The 20,549-nt window shown below is 47.6% G+C and overlaps 1 protein-coding gene across 2 annotated transcripts in view; it reads left to right on the top strand.

The window, feature by feature from the left end:
- The window catches only part of RAI2 (retinoic acid induced 2), a 61,372-nt gene extending 41,030 nt beyond the window's left edge, over nucleotides 1–20,342 (top strand). For both annotated transcript variants that reach the window (XM_031006136.3, XM_004063863.4), the window contains exon 2: nucleotides 18,357–20,342. In XM_031006136.3, the coding sequence (XP_030861996.1) occupies nucleotides 18,381–19,973 (1,593 nt within the window). In that variant the 5' untranslated portion in view covers nucleotides 18,357–18,380 and the 3' untranslated portion in view covers nucleotides 19,974–20,342. The remainder of the gene's footprint in view (nucleotides 1–18,356) is intronic.
- The last annotated feature ends 207 nt before the right edge of the window (nucleotides 20,343–20,549 follow it).

The following is a 20,549-nucleotide window of genomic DNA, read 5'->3' as shown; positions in this document are numbered from 1 at the left end:
CATTTTGGCTCTTACTTGCCTTAATACTCCCTCTCCGTTCCCAAATACAAAAACATTGGCATTTCTTGGAAAGTGGTTTTGGCTCAAAGCCTGCTATCTATCCCACACTCTCAAGCCAGCTTCCTCAGGGCCCCTGTTGCTTTATTTCATTGAGTGTTTGTGTTTGGGGGCTGATGTTGCTGCCTCCTTTGTAAGGGGCCTCCTGGCAGGTGCCCAGAGAAGTGTCCTCACCCGTTAGCTAACCAACAGTCTTCACTGCAGCTCCCCTCTCCACACTGGGCTCAGTAGTGGTGAAAACCCACAATGCACACATGCAGAACCACTGAGGGTTTTTCTCCTTTCTGTGGTTATTCAATAGTATTTTTAATGTCTCTTTTCTTGAATCAAGGGATAATTAACCTAAATTCATAAGTGGTCAGATGGATACATTTTGTACACACCTTTGTAACCACCTGAAAGAGGCTATAAAACAGTCTTGTCACCCCAGAAAAGGCCCTTCAGGCTCCTTTCCAATTCATTCCCTCTCCTCCCTCCCTGGAGGAACCACTTTCTGATTTCTAGCATTGTAAGTATTTTTGCCTGTTTTTCGACTTTGCGTCAATGAAATCTTACAGCATGTGCACTTTGTATCTGGCTTCCTTCCTTCCACATGGTGGTTTTGAGATGCAATTGTGCCATTACCTGTAGCAGCAGTGCATTGCTTTTTATTGCTGAGTAGTATTCCACAGTTTGGGTGTGGCATTTACCTGTTGACCAACATTTAGGTTGCTTCCAGTTTGTGGTTCTCACGAATAGGACTGCAATGAACATCTGAGTACAAGTCTTTTATGAATATAGGTTTTCATTTCTTTTGGGAGAATACCCAGGAGTGGAATGGCTGACAACAGGGCAGGTAGTTACTGAACTTTTCTAGAAGGTGTGAGACAGTTCTCCAAAGTGGTGGTGCCATTGACCAGTGGTGGACAATTGTTTCACTTGCACCATAGCCTCACCAACTTTTGGTGTTTCTAGTCTTTTAAATGTTTAGCTGTTGTAATGGATGAGATATGGTTGCTTAGTTGTTTTTTAAGGACATTTTAAAGAATTTTCCAGCATGTCAGTCAATGCCAGCTCAGACACTGAAAAGGTCCCATAGGAGGGAAACCAGGTGTTAAATGTTTAGGGACAGGAGGTTTCTACTAATCATCCCTGTCCCTAAAGCAGTCTTTCCAGCCCTGAGGGCTGTCTGTGGGCTGCCTCAGGGCAAGCTCAAGGCCGAAGCCCTAGAGCGGGGAACTAGGGAAGGGGAAGGAGGCCGGCAAGAGAGTCAGAGTGGAGAAGAGGAGGGCCCCTGCGCAGGGAACACTCTGAATTACACTGTGACAGCCACAGGACAAGTCTCAGGGCAAATGGTGTGGCACGCCACACAGACACTGATCATCTAACATGTAAGCAGCCGGCAGGCACAGAACAGCTCGTGAGCCTGCTCAGGGAGTCCCGGCCGGCTTGTCCTCTCAGCTGCTCTGACCATTCAAGGCAGATATGACAACATTTCCGAGGCAGAATTTTGTTACCGTCTATTTGGCATAGGCAACTGGAAATCGTCCAAAATCCAGTTGCCAGGCATGGAACCAGTTAGGTGGCAAGCATCAGAACCATTGGGAGCCATCCTTGGAAGTGCCAGCTATGGGCTTTCCTGGATTCTCCAACCATGTCCTCACAAGCGTGAAGCCTGCCTCTAAAATATTTCAGCCAATCCATATATCTTGAAATTGAGTATTATGAATTTTACCCTTTTTAAAAATAGCCATCATGCTAAAGAGCAAGCCGTCAATTTCACCACTTGAAAAAAAAAACACACATTTCTAGCATTCCTGGTGCTCTTGAGTATTGATGGAGATGAAGAGATAACTGGAACTCCAGTAGCAGCCTCAGGATGGGAGCTTCCAGATTAGAACTTGAGCTTCCCCTCCATGGGGTGTGCACTTGCTAGCAGAATGGTGGCTAACTGGGTTAGGGGTTCACCTAAGTCAGACAGAAAATGTCCCACTGTAGGTGCCAGTATATTTTAAGTTACAGACACCATAGCCCTGAGTCATGTACCTCTGGAGCCAGAGAGCTTAGGCCTAGGGAGAATTTTATCAACCTTGGTTTAGGGGATGGGAGGCTGGGTTCAAGTCAGCTCTGACGTTTATTGCAGGGCTTGAGGTGGGTCTGGGGTTCTTGATCTATAAAATAGGGGCAATCTCTGCTTACCTCCTCAGGTGGTTGTGAAGGTTACAGAAGATACTTGGATGGGCCCTTTGCACACAAGAGCCCCCATGGTGTCAGTTTGGTCACTCCAATATGGCAAGGACCCAGTGTCTTTAGAACCAGCATTTTGGGAGAAGAACCCAGTAAGAGGGCAATAATGTTGGACACAGGCAAGGGCTTGCTAGGGATGGAACATCAGCAGTCAGTGGAGGAGGAGGATGCTTTTGAATGGGCAGTCTTTGCCTAGAAAATCAATTATATAGGGCACCAAGGGAGAAAGCTGGCCCTAGATCCTTGAGCCATAGATGCTAACTCTCCTAAAGGACTATCTACAGGGACCTTTCCTATAGAGAATCCAGTGTGGGGAGAAGGTAGAAATCCAGGCCTCCCTGCTCTGCAAACCAGCAAACCATCAAAGGGTACAAGGAGAGAAGGGGGTTGCAGTCCTAGCAGATTCCTCTGGCGAGAAGCCAGGTGTGCCAACTTCCCAGGTATGTTTGCCTGTGTTGTGCCAGGGACCTGCTGCTTCTCCCTCCCACAACCCCCACCTTCTCACATGGGTGAGGGCCACCTGAGCAGCTGTGGGGCTCCAGGGAGTGAAGCTGCTGAAAACCCTGCCTTGTCCTGCTCCCTGGAGGCAGCTCCCTTATCCCTGCCAGCTCTGTGAATGCCAATGAAACAGACTCTTTCAGTGGATATTTATGCAGTTACAGAGCAAAGAATGGTCCTGACCCCATGTAAATACACTGATTCAAGTCAGGAAGAGCAGCCAAGGGTGTTCAGTGAATTTACTGCAGAAAAGCTAGCACGTGGAAGCTTGGAATTGGGCTGTGAGTACTTGGGCTGCTTCTAAGGTTCTGGTTTGAAAGCCACTGGTATGAAAGCCAGTGGGTTCTGGGGTGCTCTGAGCTTGGTGGAAGTAATAGAGTGGGAGCTCGCAACAAGCAGAGATAAGCCTGCCTGCCCCCAGCACTGTGCACAGGGTGGGTCCCAGGAAGCTCTGCATTACTTAAGGTAATGCTAGCTTTGCTTACTGACACATTGCAAGAGTACCGTGGCTCAAACACAATAGAAGTCGATTTCTCACTCACTTAAAGCCCCAAATGGATTTTCCTGATGGCAGGCAGCCCTTCCCCCTCCAAGCCGTGATTCAGGCATGCAGGCCCTTCCATTCTGTGGCTCCACTATCTTCAACAGGGCGCTTCTAAAAGGTCCTTTCGCATCAAGCTGAGGGGAAGGGGAAAAGGGTTGGAGCATCACATGTGGAAGGAAGCTTTGTAGGATCCAGGCCTGGAAGTGGTGCCCCTCACTTTCAACTCACGTTCCCTTTGCTAGAACTCAGGCACATGGCCACACCCAACTGCAAGGGAGGCTGGAAAATGTAGTCCAGGAAGAAGATGAGATGGGTTTGGTGAACAGCTGGCTAGTCAGCCACAGATGAAATATTTCTGGGAAGCACAGGAATGAACCCCTGCCTGGGATGCAAGCTGGACCAGAGGCATGGGAAGTGAGAATTGAGCTCCAAAAAGAAAAGGGAGCACCTATTTCAAGCTGTGTCCTTCATGGGCCAATATTCGCTAGCTGCAGTGGTAATGGTGGAGAGGGAAGTCCAAGTAGGGCTGGGCCAAGACAGCAAAGCTAGGCAGACCTGCCTGAGGTGCAGATGCAGGCTGAGAAATCCTAGGTTCTGGTCAGAGACCGAAGACATCTCTACTTCTTCCTTCCTGCCTTTCTCTACTCTCACCTGCTCTCTGCACACAACCAGGAACCTTTGCTCCTTTGCTGTCTCTCTTCCATCTCCTCCAGAAGTGCCTTCCCTGCAGTGAATGTTGTGCATGTTCTGGAAAGCTCAGACCCTCCCTCCCATCAAAACAACCATTCCCGGGGATTCACAGCTCAGTTCCTGGGGGTGGGGAGTTGGCGGGATGGGAAGCAACAATCCAACAAACCCAGTCACACCAAGGTGGTACCAGTCTGCTGGGGATGCTTAGAAACTGAGATGAGAAAATAAATATGAAATACCTAGTGGGGTGCATGGTAAATGCTTAGTAAATGGTTTATTATCAACTTGTCAGTGTGCGTGTGAGAGGGAGTAAGTGGGGGTGGGGGGAAGAGAGAGAGAGAGAAAGAAAAAGAAGGAAAGAAAGAAAGAAAGAACAAGAAAGAGGAGGAGGAGGAGCTAGCAAAGCCCTGCAAATTAAACGGTTTTATCTTTTCCTCCCAACCTAATGGCTCACTAGTGAATTGATGGCTTCCTGCTCGTCAGGGCCTGAGAGAACATCAAGATTGTGTCGGTTGAGTTGTCAGTCCTTTAGGGCACAAGGTTAATTGATGGGTGATTCTGAACACCCTTTAAAAGAGCTACGAGATTGGTGCAAAATTAATTGCAGTTTTTACCATTGAAAAGAATGGCAAAAACCGCAATTACTTTTGCATGAACTAATAGATAACCCCTCTAATGTTTGAAGCACTCTTGACTCTCCCCTAAGCCTCACCAGCCCTGGGCTTCAGGCACCTAACCTACTAGCCTGCCCCAGACACACCTGTCCTCTTCTGCCTTTCCTTCTGTCCTGCACTTTTGGAAGACCCTCCTCCATTCCACCATCTCCTGCGCCAAAATCCTACTCATGTGGCAAGGTCCAGTTCACAGGTCAGCTGCAACAATAAAGATTTGATGACTGGAATTCAGAGGGAAAAATACCTGAGGTGGAACAGGTGAGGAGGGAGAATCCTGATTTAAGGATCCCCCTTGACTATTAGAGGGACAACAGGTGGCTTCACTCCTACTTGGCCACTGTGTGTGTGTGTGTGCACGTGTGCACATGTATGCGTGCAAACACATGCATTCTGGAACTCTTCCCCCAATAAAATAGGAAATAATACCTATAATCGTTATTGCTAACTAGCCAGATGTTATACAGCCGATCTTTTTCCTTCCCCCACCCCAACTTCGTATTGTTTATGCTAATATTAGCTCCAACCATGATACTTGCTTTAGGACACATACAGTGAGTTTTTAGGGACTTCAAAAGCCTCACCGACCCTAAGATTCTGCGGAGGATGTTGTTCTGCTCTTTGCGCCTCTAGGCAGAAGGGTGCTTTTGACAAAACGGAATTCCAGAAAGAAGCTTCCCTGTCTAAAAGATGAGTACTCTTCACCCTCTCCTTCCTGCATTGTCTGTACTTCTCGGGTCGAGGTTATTATTATTATTATTAGGCAGCATGCAGCTGATGAAGTGAAGTAGTGTTTGTTTATTTATTGATTTTTGGTCCCCGAGTTGGAACACAAGATCACCAGAAAAGAAACTCCCTCTGTGACTCATCCCAGGAACATCTTGCATTCCAGCCAGCACAAATATGATTCAAAGAACCTTCTGGAGGGCCCCAGTTATATTTTAGCAAAGGAACACATTAGCTATGCTGACCATCTCTTGAACGTTTTGCTTTTGGAAAGATAGTCATCTCTGGCCCCCTCGTGTGTCTTGTTTTTTTTATAAGATCTTGAGTCACACCCCTTTTGAGCTGATTCCCCTGTAGTGTGAGCATTGTTATTATAAAGGAGTGTCTTCTTCACAGGGGTTACAGAAGGTACCACCAACTGGGGAAACATTTGGTCATGGTGGCCTAAATTAATGACATTTAGATATTCACATAAGCATTGAGACTTTCCAGGCCATGGCTGGTGTAGCAGACATTTGTTGGTGTCCTGCCATTTCCTGCCCCGACTGGCCTCTTATACACCAAATGCTACTTACTGCAAACATCCATGATGCTCCCTAAAGGTGTGAGTTTTTGGTTTTTGTTTTTTGTCTCAGGAGCACACTAGATCTGCATGCTGGGCTAGCTAGAAGTGCCAAGGAATGACTACATCCTCCAGGAGCAGCCCTTGGCCAGTGATGGATGGGGGCGGGTGAATAAACAGCCCAACTTCCTAGCCTCTCGGTTGAGATGACTCTGAGGTCTCCCCAGTGGAATTGAGCTTCAGTTGCCCACAGTGGTAACTTGTTTGATAAATTGGCTTCCTTGCTTTCCCTGTCTCACCACTTCACTCCTCTACTGGTGTTGTCTGGGATCTTCTCCCAAATAAATTACTTTCAGTTAATCCTTGCCTTAGGGTCTGTTTGTGGGGGAGCCCAAGCTAAGACAACTAGCTAGTTGAGTTCACCAAAACCCAACAGCCTCCTCTCTTCACTCCCCTTGCCCTGTTCATCACCATCGTTAGTAATGATTCAAAGCACATGATTGGTGACGGTCATGAAGTTGCCATTGTGGCTGTAGCGCTGCAGTAGGGTGTTGTGCATGGGAGTGCAGTCCTTTGAGAGCCCTAACTTCTGCATGGAAACCTGGTAAGACAGAAACCAGCGTTTCAGGAGGTAGCCAGTTCAGTAACAGGGCCCTGGACAACTTTGGATGCTGCTAAAATCTCTGCACCAGGGAGGCACGTACTCAGGAGGTTCGTGTTGGGTGAGCAATAAGTGTTTGCTGATTGTGTCTGTAAAGGAATGAATAATTTACTCACATTCATGTCCTTCCTTAGTTCTGAGTGCTTAAGGGTCAAGGTCATGCCCCTGCCCCCTTTATTTGATCTCAGGTGCCTTCCAATGGGCCCAGCAAACTTAATCATAGTTGTAGGTTCTTGTCTCTATGGAGAGATTTCAAGACAGCTAGGAAGGTTCCTCCCCATGACCAGTATCTGAAATGACTCAATTATAGTTTCATTTCTTTGTCCATAGCTTTATTACTGGCTGGATTATTTTTATTATACCAATAAAGGAACATAATACTTCAGCCTTATCAGTCATGCACCTCATTGAGAATGAGTTTATCAGCTTCTTTCTGGAAAACCCAATTTTGATGGGAGAAACCTAATTCTGACTATCCAAGGAGAGATTGGAGGAGCTGGGGGGGTAGGCAAAAATAAATATTAGACACAGAAAGAAGGTACATTTAGATTTTTTTCCTGGGACTGATAACTCAGCCAAGCCACAAGGGGATGTGCTTGATGATTTTAGAGGCATAGGAGAAGTTCTGCCCAAATTTGGAGCACCTTCCCTAAGTACTTGCAGTACTCAAACTTGTGAACAATGCTATATATTTTTTTTTTTTACCATGTTCTCACTGTGCTAAGAAGTTCCAGTCCTGTCTCTCCCTCCACCCTGCTGTCCTGCAACCAAGCTATTGTAGGTTACAGCATCCCCTTGTGGCCAGCTAAGTAACTCTCATTCAGTGTTTTCCTCACAGCTTTCCTCAGTTTCTCTGTGTTCTTTCACTCTTCTGTTATAGCTAACCAATCTTTCCTTTGGACCTACATGAACTTTTGAATCTTCTCTCCTTCGACTCTTGCCTAGTTACCTCAAAAAGGCTCTTTGCTTTCTCTCTCCCTCTTATCCTTACCCTCATCCTCTCCGCTTACACTTCTTCCATGTTTTTGTGAGTGAGAAAATGAGCTTCATCACCACTGAAAAGTAGGAGAGGAGAGCTACTTAAGCTCTTGTGCAAAGGAGAAGGAAAACTGAAGGATATGAAGTGAAATTATGTGCGGTCAATCAGCAGTAACTTCAGAACCCTTGAAAGTGCTCATGAGTCCATATTCAAGATACAAAAGGTTCTGGCCACCTTTTCTTTCTCCCCCAGGCTTTCAGTCTGAATAAGAAACAGATTTGTGTATTTATTTGTCTTCCCACTATATTTAATTTCTAACATTGGGAGAGCATTGTTTTCTGTTTTCACTTCAAATGCTCATTTCAGCTATGTTGGGTGTTAGGTGGGTTTTTGTGGGCTGGCCTGGAAACCTTCCCATCAGGTGTAACACCAATCTTATGGTAAGTGCCTTCTTAGTTCCTAGTAGCTGATTTTTAAATGAATCTTTGAACAAACAGGGTTGCGAATGAATAAACCCATTCAGGTGCAAAGGGAGCATGGGTGATACTACTCAAGATGCTCACAAGAAATATGGCCGGTGGATCTGATGATGCCAATGATGCCAATGGCACAATGATGATGATAGCACTGACAATGAGAATGATGGTGAAGATGAAGACTGTATCGACAGTGGTGACAACAATAATGCTAATGACATTGATGATGGTACCAGTGATGATGATGACAATGATAATTGCCATGATTTACTGAGCACTTTCTGTGTGTCAGGCACTGTGCCAAGTACTTTACTTAGCTTATCTCCTTTAATCATTACAACCACCCAATGTGACAGGTTTTTTTTTAATCATTTTACACAGAGAGAAACTGAGGCTGAGAACTTACTTGCCCCAGGTCACACAGCTAGCAAAATTAGGCAGAGCTGAAGTTTGAACCTAGGCCTGTCTAAGTTCAAAGCTTATACTCCTAACCACTCTCATGGGGGCCCAGTGCCCAGGGTGAGGCTGACACTGTCTCCATGCCAAAGGGTGGCAAGGGATTCACATGCATTAGAAGAAGGGGAAAATCTGAACTCCAGTTCTTTGTACTTCAGAAATCTGCACCCCTTCCTTCCAGTGACCCCTCAGAGGGTCTATTTCTGGCACACTGGTCTCTGGAAAATGTCCTGCTAATGACACAGGATTATAAACAGTCTTTTTCCCAGAACAAAAATTTAACCTTTGTATCTCAATCTAATTAGAAGTATTTTCTCTTCCAGAGGCAGGTTTTTTCCTCCTCTTTGTTCCAAATTTAAGAGGTTTCTTTGTTGCCAGAAAAATGTCTAAAAACCATAGCTCTTTAAGATGATAGACCTTGGCCCAAGACCTTAAACGTGACCTGAGCTCCTGCATGAGATGGCTGTTCCAGCAGCAGCACCAGGTGCTTGGGGTTCTGGGTGTCCAACCGAACTGTAGGGCATTGGCCCAATGCAGGGATGGGCACTTGCTGACTCTCACAGTCCCCTGTCCAGGTGAGTGTCCCCTACCACCACCAGCAGCTCTTTATGATTTTCTTCTGTGATGCTGAGGTTCGCCAAGACCCGAGGAAGGCAGTTCATTCCTGTTAGTATCAGGAGCAGCCATCTCTAGAAAATATACATTTGTTCTTTTCCTTAGAGAGATCCTTGCATGAACATCACCCCTTCCAGCTGTCTAGGGACTGGCATTCTTACCTTAGAGACTTACTCCTTTACCTCTGCAGGAAATGTGAGCCTTAAAGGAGCCCTGTTAAAAGCAGATAATCCTGGGATAATATGGATTTGGTTAATATCTTGAGAATGGAGCCAAGAGAGATGGCAACCTGCCTACAAAGAAAGTGGTATCAGGTTGGAGGAATAAGAGATGCATGCCTGGCACACAGTAGGTGCCCACATCATTTTTGAAAGAATGAATAAAAATGAATGGACACAAATCTAGTTCCATACTCTAGCCCTGCAGTCAGGCCCGTGTGGGCCCCCAAACCCATCATAGATCCTTTGCGGGCAGGCTGAAGGTAGTAGGGGCTTGGAAAACCAGGCCTGGGAGCTGGTGGCATCCTCCCTCCAATTCCTCCTTGGTGCTCCCACTTGCCCATCCTTTGGGGCCCACAGCAATTCCTCCTCCGGCAGCTCCTGGGAGGCTAGGTTTGACTCCTCCCCAGCAGGCACCACTGGCTCCAAGGAGGCCTGAGTGAGAGTAGGGCAGTCCCCCATGTTACAAAAGAGGAAACTGAGTCCCAGATGTATAAAACAACATTCCAACAGTCATGAAAAGTTCATGTGTGTCCTGAATCTCTTCATTTCAATGACTTATCTATTAGATATCACTGAGTCAAGGCATGGGAGTGTTCTTTTTTTGAGCAAGCTCCTCACCTGTCAAACTTTTTGACATTTTGTTGGTTGAATAAAGCCATCCCACATACTTTGGCGTTAGATGCTGGTTCCAATAGAGATGTTCTAATCTTGGGTGACTGACTGTGCTGACTCTATAGCTCGTGTGTTAAACTCAAGTGCTCCTCAACATCCTTTGAAATGTGAAACAGAGGCAACAGGTAGGGTAATGTGCCTTTAAGGAAGGAGAACGGGTCTGGGAGTCAGTGTACTCTATGCTGTGTGAACTTGAGCAAGTCACTTCTCCTCTGAGCCTCAGGTTCCTGTTCTTCAAAACAAGAGGGGTGGGGCCGGGCACGGTGGCTCATGCCTGTAATCCCAGCACTTTGGGAAGTCGAGGTGGGAGGATTACTTGAGGCCAGGAGTTCAAGACCAGCCTGGGTACCATAGTGAGATTCCAGTCTCAACAAAAATAAAAGTAAAAATCAGGTGGGCATTGTGGCACACACCTGTAGTCCCAGCTACTCAGGAGGCTGAGGCAGGAGGGTCGCTTGAGTCTTGGAGGTTGAGGGTGCAGTAAGTAATGATTGCACACTGTACTCCAGCCTGGGCAACAGAGTGAGACTCTCCCCCCAAAAACACAAAAAACCCAGAAGGGGTAGGCTGGGCCAGTAACACTAAGACTTGTTAAGGCAGGGGCACCCTGGAAGTCTCCCTGGGCCCTGAGAGCTTCAGTTCTCCTGCTGAGTTGTAACGTTTTCATTCTCACACTCCTATTAGAAAAAAAAATTTTGAGCACTCCCCTTAACACACACACATATGCACACACATATATAATTAGATTTATATGCCTTCCTATATTTATTACATACACTATAAAATAAAAAACAGGAATTAAAAAGATTAGATGATAAAACAAACATAAATAAGTTTTATGATACCTCAGGGCATGACCTTACCTCCTCTCACTGGGAAGACCTTGGGCCCTCCTGCTGTTTATGGCCAGTTTCTGACGCTTGGCTCCACTTCTCCTATTTTTCACAAATATCAGATCAGAGATAATATTTGTACTCTGTCCTCCCTAACAGATCTTCCCCGTAGCCACTGTCCATCCTCATGAAGTTTAGTCCCAGTTGCAATGTTTGTGGTCACTACTGTTTTCATAAATGAATTAGCGTGTCAGGGAACTCATCTGTAAAGCTAATCTGGGCATTCATATTCCCTTCAGAGGGCTGTGTAGACCTCTGGATGTAAAAGGCAGTCGACCATAAGGCAGGTGACTATTTTGTGTATTCCTCATATTTTAACCAATTTGAGACTACATTCATGTGGTAATTATGTTCACAGCTTTGGTAAAAAGGCCCTGTACTGATGTTTAAAGCTTAGAAAATTTAACCACTGGGGCAAGTAATTGACAATTATTATAACCTATGGGGAGAGAAAAACCAATTGTTACCCAGTTGGAATTACTTCTTAGATATTTAGTGCATCTCAAGTCCCGAATGGTAAAACCATGTACATGTAGAATTAAATGATGAAAATTATGCTTTTCTTACTTGGCTCATAGAGAGTGGCTGGTGATTTTTATGCAGAATTAGGTTAGTCATTGAAGGTTTGGTTTAAGTACTGAATGGAAAGCACAAAATAGACTCAGAATAGGGCATTGATGGAAGGGGCAAGATTCTTAGCAGAGGTCTCTGGGAAGTCAGCCTTGCAAGAGGGAGAGCCATCTCACATCTTCCTGGGGGTGGGGGCACATGGGGAGACACTGCGGGGGCCGGGGGGAAAAGGAGGGAGTTTGGTGTGTTGACAGCCTCAGTCTTTTCTGGGAAGTAAGAAGGAAGATGGGCGATTGAGAAGGTCAGCAGACCAGCAGTCGTGTGCTCTGGCCTTTAGATTAAGGGTCCGCAACCTCACTGTACATTAGATTCACCTGCTGCATCCTAGAATAATTAAATCAGAGTCTTAGGGGTAGGACCTAGGCATGGTTTTTTTTTTAAGTTCCAGATTACTCCAATGAATAGCAAAATCTGAGAACCAGTGGTAGACCAGCACTTCTCAGACTTTAATGTGCATACACATCTCCTGGGGCCCTGTTTGGAAGGCAGATTCTGATTCAGTGGGTCTGGGCTGTGGCCTGAGATCTGTATTTCTAGCAAGATCCTGGGTGCTGCTGCTGCTGCTGCTCCAAGGACCCCACTTTGAGCAACAAGGGCATCCAGGGGTATTCAATCTTTTGGCTTCCCTGGGCCACATTGGAAGAAGAATTGTCTTGGACCACACATAAAATACACTAACTATAGCTGATGAGATAAAAAAAGAATTGCAAAAAAAAATCTCATAATGTTTTAAGAAAGTTTACAAATTTGTGTGGGCCGCATTCAAAGCCGTCTGGGCCGCATGCGACCCTTGGGCCGCCAGTTGGACAAGCTTGGGTAGACAGTCCTACTTTGACTAGAAATAATTGATAGCTGTCTCCATGCTCCATAGAAACCAAAGCTGTTGATATTTTACAATTGGAAAACCCATATCTTGAGAAAATTTTCAGCATATGTTTTAAGATGTGATTGTTGTAGGGAAGAAACTTACCTTGATAGATGGCTTAATTTAAAAAGCAAAATACTTGACCTCTAATTTAGGCTACTCTCCAAGTCCTAAAATCCACCTATTTGTTGGTTGCGGGCATCTAACACTGACCCATCAGAGTCTCCCGTGGCTGGTGAAGGTGAGTGGCTGCCATGTTCTCCCACCATGGCACCTGCGGGTCTGACCCTCTGCTCTTCCCGAAACAAGAGCCTGGTGACCTCTGTAAGAAGTGGCCTTGTGTAAGTTTTAGTCAGCCTTTTTGAGTTGCAGCTTACTCATCAATAAAAAGAGTCGGCAAGAGACTTGAGGAGATGTCAGCTTTAATGTCCCTGCCCACCTTGACACTCCATGAGTGTATAAATGGTGTGCCTGCGACAAGAGGGTGAGGATGAGAACACCAGGCTCAGGAAGGCTTAGGCGTTCATTTGTGCACCAATTCATCCAGAAGATATTTCCTCAGCACCTACTAGTGCCAGATATGAGGTGGGAGACTATCCCCTGCTCCTGGGGAAAGAAGTAAATAAGAAATCCCAGTATGGGCTGGGCAGAGTCAGGGCTGGGCAGAGTCAGGACTAGACAAAGTCAAGTTGGGGTCCTTTGGGAGCCCAGCGAGGGTGGGGGATGATCTCAGAAGAAGAAACTTTAGAGCTGAACCCCTTACGTCGGACAGATGAGCAGGAGTTGGCTGGGTGAAGGCTGAGGTGGGAGAGAGCTCCAGGCTAATGGTCAGACCCTAGGGAGACCGGCCTCTGGTATAATTAGATCTTTGCAATAATTAGATGAGGGGTTCAGATAACAGTTCTGTGACCCCATGATATGGTTTGGCTTTGTATCCCCACCCAAATCTCACGGCAAATTGTAATCTCCAGTGTTAGAGGTAGGGGCCTAGTGGGAGGTGATTGGACCATAGGACTTCCCCCTTGCTGTTCTTATGACAGAGTTCTCAACAAAATCTGCTTGTTTAAAAGTGTGTGGCACCTCCCCCCACCTCTTGCCGGCCACGTGAAGATGTGCTTCCTTCCCCTTCACCCTCTGCCATGATTGTACGTTTCCTGATCCCCAGAAGTAGAAGCCTGTATGGCCCACAGAACCGTGAGCCAATTAAACCTCTTTTCTTAATAATAAATTACCCAGTCTCAGGTATGTCTTTATAGGAGTGTGAGAACAGATTAATACACCCCCAAAGTCTGCAAGCAGAGCTAGTCTCCCAGTCCCTCCCTACCTCCTCATCTGTCCTGGGCCCTGAGTCTTTTCCCCACTGTCTCCATACAGGGGGCACATGGGCTACATGGGGGTGAGGCCTTAGCAACTGGCTGCAAACCAAGATGGCGAGGTCTCCAGGGTCTCCAGCAACTTGCAGATCCAGGTTGCCTGCTTCCTACCCAGCCACACTGCCACTGTTTACTGACCTCCACTCCCACACCCCTGGGGATAATGGGGACAGGTGGAATGGATGGGTGCCCTCATTTAAACCCATTTGAAAATGTTTTGCAAAACACAAACGAAATGTTCCCTGCCACCTCTGAAGAAATTCATGCCCCCTGGGCTTGAGCATCAACCGGCTCCTTTTATGCTCCTTGATTTGAAGAGGTCCCCCACCCACCCTAGGCCCAAGCTAATCAGCAGGTTGTCTGAGTGGGGAGATGGGCCTCCACCTTCTCTCCAGTCACTATCTGGCTACTTGGCTTGTCCTCAGGGACACAGACTCACCCTTTGAACCCACAATTCACGAGATAGTTTTGTATTCTTAGGGCATTGCCAAGGCTTCCAGTATTAGCCCCTGCAGCAGCAACACCCACTATGCTCCCACTGGATGCACCCAGACCACCTCAGCTGCTGACTCAGAGTCAGAGTGGGGTGCTTGCTGGCAGGTTGACTAGCAAGAGGAGGAGATGTAGTGAGAAAGATGGAACGAGGCTTTCTGGGAGGTGGGAGGGTGCATGATGAAGGCCAAGTTCATGTTCCTTTGCCTGGGTGTCCCAAGGCCAGCGCCATACTTGGTGGGGACTAGGTGGAGGCAGGCAAGCCTGTCTCAGGGCCAGCAGCTCTCTAGAGAAAAGCCCAGGGCTACTGTCAGGCCTGCTTTGGCTGAGTAGTCAGGCAGATCTGGAGCTGTCCTGTTGAAGGAGGTGGAAGTGAGATTTGGGCCAGGGGTTTTTCCCCTTTGCCCTGAGATCCTGCATACTGCTCCCCTCCACCCACACCTTGGCCTGTCCTCTGTCCTTCATCCCATTGGGTCTCAGCCTTTTTTCCAGAGACTTGAGTCACAGCAGGGGATGCAAGGGCCTCTCTGTAGCTCATTGGTGCTGAGATGCCCTCCAGCCCATGTGGCATCTGTCTCTGGAAGGCAGGCTGGGGACAGGTGAGTAACCAGAAGTAGGCTGAGAGGATGGAGGCCCCTCAAGCCCTCCAGTAACAGAACCATAGCCACTTCGGGCTGCAGTCCCCAAGGACAGGAGGAACTCCGGTGACCAGAGGGACAGACAAGGCCCCTTGTGGGGGAAAAAAGAACAACAGTTCAATGACTTTACTGGGAAGGACCTGGCCTCCACTTTGAAGAAATGTGATGCTCTCATACTGTTTCCTGCATGCCTCTGCAGGCACATGCACTCGGTGTTGAAGGAGAGGCTGTGGGGACTGCTTTTCCCAGGAAACAAAATGCATGGAGGGGCGTGGCCTTCACAGCTCTCCCAGTCGAAGGGAAGCCTGGGAAGCCCAGCCTTTATGTACCTTTAGGCTAGTTATTTAATCTCCCTGTGGAATCAGTTTTTCCACCAACAAGATGGGCATAATTGTAAGACCCCTCTGGCTGGGTTGTTCTCAACAGAGGGCCTGGCAAATGGTAGATGCTCAATGAGTTGTAGCTCTTGCCATCCATGGGAGAAACAGGGGCCTGAGGGAGGCCGCCTGCCCTGGCAAAGTCCTCTTTTCACTTTCTGAGCAGGACTGTTCTGGGAATGTTAGCAGGCCTAGACCAAAGCCAGGCAGGGAAGGGACTGAGGTTTCACAGGAAATGATGAGAACTGGTACCTAAGCTGAAGGTGTGTGCAAGGAGCAGGTGGAGGAGGCATCCAGAAGTTTGTCTTCTTTCCTTTGGGAGGGGATTGAGAGAAGCAGACAGGGAGGGAGAGAAGCTGCCATTTCTGCAAGGGTGGACAGATGCAGCTGTTATGAGAAAGCTGTCTCACAGCTGGATACTCCTAACCCCACAGGAAGACCAAATGTGGCACAGAACATGTCTTGACTTCTGTAGCTGCCCTTGTCCTCACCAGTCCTACTGCAGCTTCCCTTCAGCCTTTTCTTACCCTTCCCCAAGGGTTCTGGCCACTGTGAGGGACAAGGATCTGGCCTTAGGTTCTCAGGGCCTTCATGGGGCTTTGTGCAAGTGGCCAACAAATATTTGTCCTGCTGATGTGGATGCCTCTCCTGGCATAACGTTGATGCCTTTGCATGCTAGCAAATCTCTGATCAAAGACGTGTTGCCTCCACTAGAGTATAATGTCCATGAAAACAAGAACCTCGTCTGTTTCACTCAGGATGAGTGAATGAATGAATTCATACATGCATGCATGAATGAATGGTGTATTAGAGGCCAGGTGCAGTGGCTCACACTTGTAATCCCAGCACTTGGGAAGCCGAAGTGGGAGGATCACTTGAGGCCAGGAGTTCAAGATGACCCCGGACATGGTGAAACCCCATACAAAAATTAGCTGGGCATGGTGGTGTGCACCTGTAGTCCCAGCTACTCGGGAGGCTGAGGCAGAAGAATCACTTGAATCCAGGAGGCAGAGGTTGCAGTGAGCCAAGATCGCGCCACTGCGCTCCAGCCTGGGCTGCAGAGCAGGACTCCCTCTCACAAAAAAAAAAAAAAAAAGAAAAAAGAAAAAAGAAAAAAAAAAGGCATGTTAGAGGCATGGCGTCTTCTGGGCTGAATCAGGGTTCACTCCTAAAGAACCAGACCCTTCAGCTAGGGCAAGCCCCCTCAGCCTCCCTGGGGCCAGGCTGCCTCCCAACTCTGTCCCAAGGGGGTTACTGGCCAGCCTGCTGGGTCACCTCATGGCTTCCAGAGGGAGACACGCTCTGGATCCTGCCAAAGGTGTGGCCCACCAGTCATTCTCCACAAAGTTGTTTGCACAGCATCCTTTCCCTCCCTGCCTCTCCTCCTGCCTCAGAGAAACTCCTTGTTCTGTGCATGTGACACATTCTGATTGCCTGGAAATACCACAGAGCTGTTCATTTGTTAAAGCTGCCTTACTGTAGTGAGACATCATTTGCTTATTTCTTTTCTTTTTTTTTTTTTTAAAGGAGTCTCACTCTGTCACCCAGGCTGGAGTGCAGTGATGGGATCTCGGCTCACTGCAACCTCCGCCTCCTGAGTTCAAGCCATTCTCCTGCCTCAGCCTCCCGAGTAGAGTAGCTGGGACTACAGGCGTGCGACATCATGCCCAGCTAATTTTTGTATTTTTAGTAGAGATGGGATTTCATCATGTTGGCCAGGCTGGTCTCGAACTCCTGACCTCAAATGATCTGCCCACCTCAGCCTCCCAAAGTGCTGGGATTACAGGCATGAGCCACCGCACCCGGCCTCGTTTGTTTATTTCTAGCCCCATGGTGTGCTGGGCTGCCTCTCTTTCTTTGGAGGTTGTGTTGGTAATTTCGGGGTGAGGAGAGGAGGACGAGCTGACCACAGGACTAAAGTCTAGGCAGTTGGGATAGATGAGGTAAAAAATCTCAGTTGCCCAAGGCCTGCCCAGTGAAACTGAGGATTATTGAATTATTATTGAGCCCAACCAGACTCCAAGGCTGCTCAGATCCCTGAGTTAGACATGGTGCCTGCCTTCTCCATGGTAACGAGGCCAAATATGGACAGGTTTCCATGGAGAGCCCTATCGCATCTGCAGCCCTGCTTCCACCAGGAAGCACACGCGCTAGGTGCCTTTGGCCTCTCAGGAGGTGGCCAGAGGTGTGTGGGAGGTGCCAAGGACATTGAGAAAGTGTGACTGACCTTTGAGGATTTTCGTTTCCAACAAGTGTTCCATCTCCCCAGCCCTAGGGTCACCAATGCCCTCTTCCTCTTGGCAGCTAGATATTAGGAGAGGCCACAGATCAGATAGATGAGCTGATTGGGGAAGTGACAGTGGACCCAATGACCATTCATGCAAGTCATCATCGATCTTCACCTTGCCCTGGGGAACGGATTTTGCTGTTACTGGGAGAAATGGGAATGTCATTGGTCAGAGGGAGACAGAGAGACAACTGTAATGACCCTTGTGTAAATGGACTGCTCTTCCTTATCAAACCTCTTTTGGAAGAATGATTGCTATAGAGTATTTAAAATGCCATTTTCCATAGTCATAGCATATTCAAATGTGACAAGGCATTATTTTTTTCCTTAAAGGAAAGTAAGTCTTCACTGCTTATTTGAATTTGAACAAGTCAAATTTCTACATATCTTAACTGTCTGACATAGCAACTTGGACTGAAACTTCGTTTTTGTTGAAGGCCAAACATATAAGCTGAGAATTAGGCTTAAAAAATGCCCGGTTTAACCTCACTTGGCTATTTACTGATTACATCATCTGCATTTATAGCTTAATCATCTGTTAAATTGGGGTTCTCCACGCACACATGATCATGTGGTTGTGTTTGTATATACTAGGAGATATCTATAACCTGAATATATACATAGAGAGATGGGTTATGCTCCCTGGTTAACTAAAATGTGGAAACTTTCTAAAGATGTGAGAGAGCTCTTAAGGCAATTATAAATAGTCTTTTAAGGAAGATTCATATTGTATGTTCTGTGTTGCAGGCCAAGTGGCATCAGAGCTGAGTGATGGACGACCTGCAGTCCCAGAACCTCTCCATGGACATGACTGACTCCCCTCCTGCCTTGGCTAATAACAGACTGGAGAATGGCATGGCTCAGCTGATCACCACCGAGGCCTGGAACATCAACTCCACTGACCTGGTAAAGAAGGCCCTGGCGACCGTGCCAGCCCCATCCATTCTGAACCCCCCTGCCGAGTCTCAGAGTGGCATGGCTCTGAAGGTGGCGGCCACTGTGTTGCAGCCCCTGTGCCTCGGGGAGAGCCCAGTGGTGATGCCCATTCACATGCAGGTGGAGGGAAGCTCCGCACCAGAGCTCAATCCCAATGGCAATGCCACCTACGTCATGACCACCCAGGGCCCCGTGCAACTGCCCGTGGTGCTGGAGCAGCACGTCTTTCAGCACCTCAACTCCCCTCTGGTCCTGCCGCAGGAGGCCCCATGCTCCTCCAGTACCATCCACAACAACCTCTTCCAGGGAGCGGAGGACCCCGAGGCCCAGCCCCAGCTCCTGGACCTGAGGATCCCCAGCCAGCCGCAGGAGCCCACTTTGCCATTTGAAGCTGTGCTCCAGAATTTGTTTCCCTCCCAGGGCACTCTCGGGCCCCCACCCTGTCAGCCTCCTCCTGGCTATGCCCCTGTGCCCCCCCAGCCTTTTAGCTCCCCCTTGTCCCCCCTGGTCCCACCAGCCACCCTCTTGGTGCCGTATCCTGTAATCGTCCCCTTGCCTGTGCCAGTCCCTATTCCCATCCCCATCCCGGTGCCTCAGAGTTCTGAATCCAAGTTCAGCTCCAGTTTCCCCAAGCCACCATCTTCCTTCGGCCTGCACCCCTTTAAAGGCACCCAGACCCCTCTGGAAAAAGATGAACTGAAGCCCTTTGACATCCTCCAGCCTAAGGAGTACTTCCAGTTCAGCCGCCACACGGTCATTAAGATGGGAAGTGAGAACGAGGCCCTGGATCTCTCCATGAAGTCAGTGCCCTGGCTCAAGGCTGGTGAAGTCAGTCCCCCAATCTTCCAGGAAGATGCAGCCCTAGACCTGTCAGTGGCAGCCCACCGGAAATCCGAGCCTCCCCCTGAGACACTGTATGACAGTGGTGCATCAGTGGACAGCTCAGGTCACACAGTGATGGAGAAACTTCCCAGTGGCATGGAAATTTCTTTTGCCCCTGACACGTCCCATGAGGCCCCAGCCATGATGGATAGTCACATCAGCAGCAGTGATGCCGCTACCGAGATGCTCAGCCAGCCCAACCACCCCAGCGGCGAGGTCAAGGCTGAAAATAACATTGAGATGGTGGGCGAGTCCCAGGCGGCCAAGGTCATTGTCTCTGTCGAAGATGCTGTGCCTACCATATTCTGTGGCAAGATCAAAGGCCTCTCAGGGGTGTCCACCAAAAACTTCTCCTTCAAAAGAGAAGACTCCGTGCTTCAGGGCTATGACATCAACAGCCAAGGGGAAGAGTCCATGGGAAATGCAGAGCCCCTTAGGAAACCCATCAAAAACCGGAGCATAAAGTTAAAGAAAGTGAACTCCCAGGAAATACACATGCTCCCAATCAAAAAACAACGGCTGGCCACCTTTTTTCCAAGAAAGTAAATAACGGCTTTTTAAAATTTGTATGATTATAATATGGGGAAAGGTGCATTGGTTTTATAAAAAGGCATTTAAAACAAATTATCTTTGTTAATTATTTTGGGGAGTAGTTGGGAAATGGAAAGGTGAATTGGCTCTAGAGGCCCTGTATGCTAGTATCATTTTCTTTTTTAATTTTTGACTTTTCACAAATGAGTAAATAAGAGCAACCTATTTTTCAAGCAGATTGCACATTTTTTGCAGCTTTAATGGAATATTGGGTGAATTAGAGGGGTAAAAAAAGCTATTTTCATTGCCACAAAGTGCTTTGATGATGTAATACCTAATAAAGGGTAGGATGAATATTTCACAATAAATGTTTGTTTGCACTAATTGGTTGCAGTATTTCATCATTTATAAAATTTACATTCCTTAACTGGCATAATTTGGCCAAAACTCTTGCTTGTAAAAAGCTGTAAGTTATCTGTGATTAGAGACCTAAGCTTTTCAGGCATATTGGAAAATATTGCCCTATGCCCCAGTAAAAGGAGGGTTAGGAATATGGATGACCTTGAGCAAGTCATTTCCCACTTTGGCCTT

This window comes from Gorilla gorilla, chromosome X, assembly GCF_029281585.2.
Source record: "Gorilla gorilla gorilla isolate KB3781 chromosome X, NHGRI_mGorGor1-v2.1_pri, whole genome shotgun sequence".
In the NCBI taxonomy this organism is placed as follows: domain Eukaryota; kingdom Metazoa; phylum Chordata; class Mammalia; order Primates; family Hominidae; genus Gorilla; species Gorilla gorilla.
The sequence above is the reverse complement of the archived record's forward strand: the minus strand, read 5'-3'. Positions and strand labels throughout refer to the sequence as shown.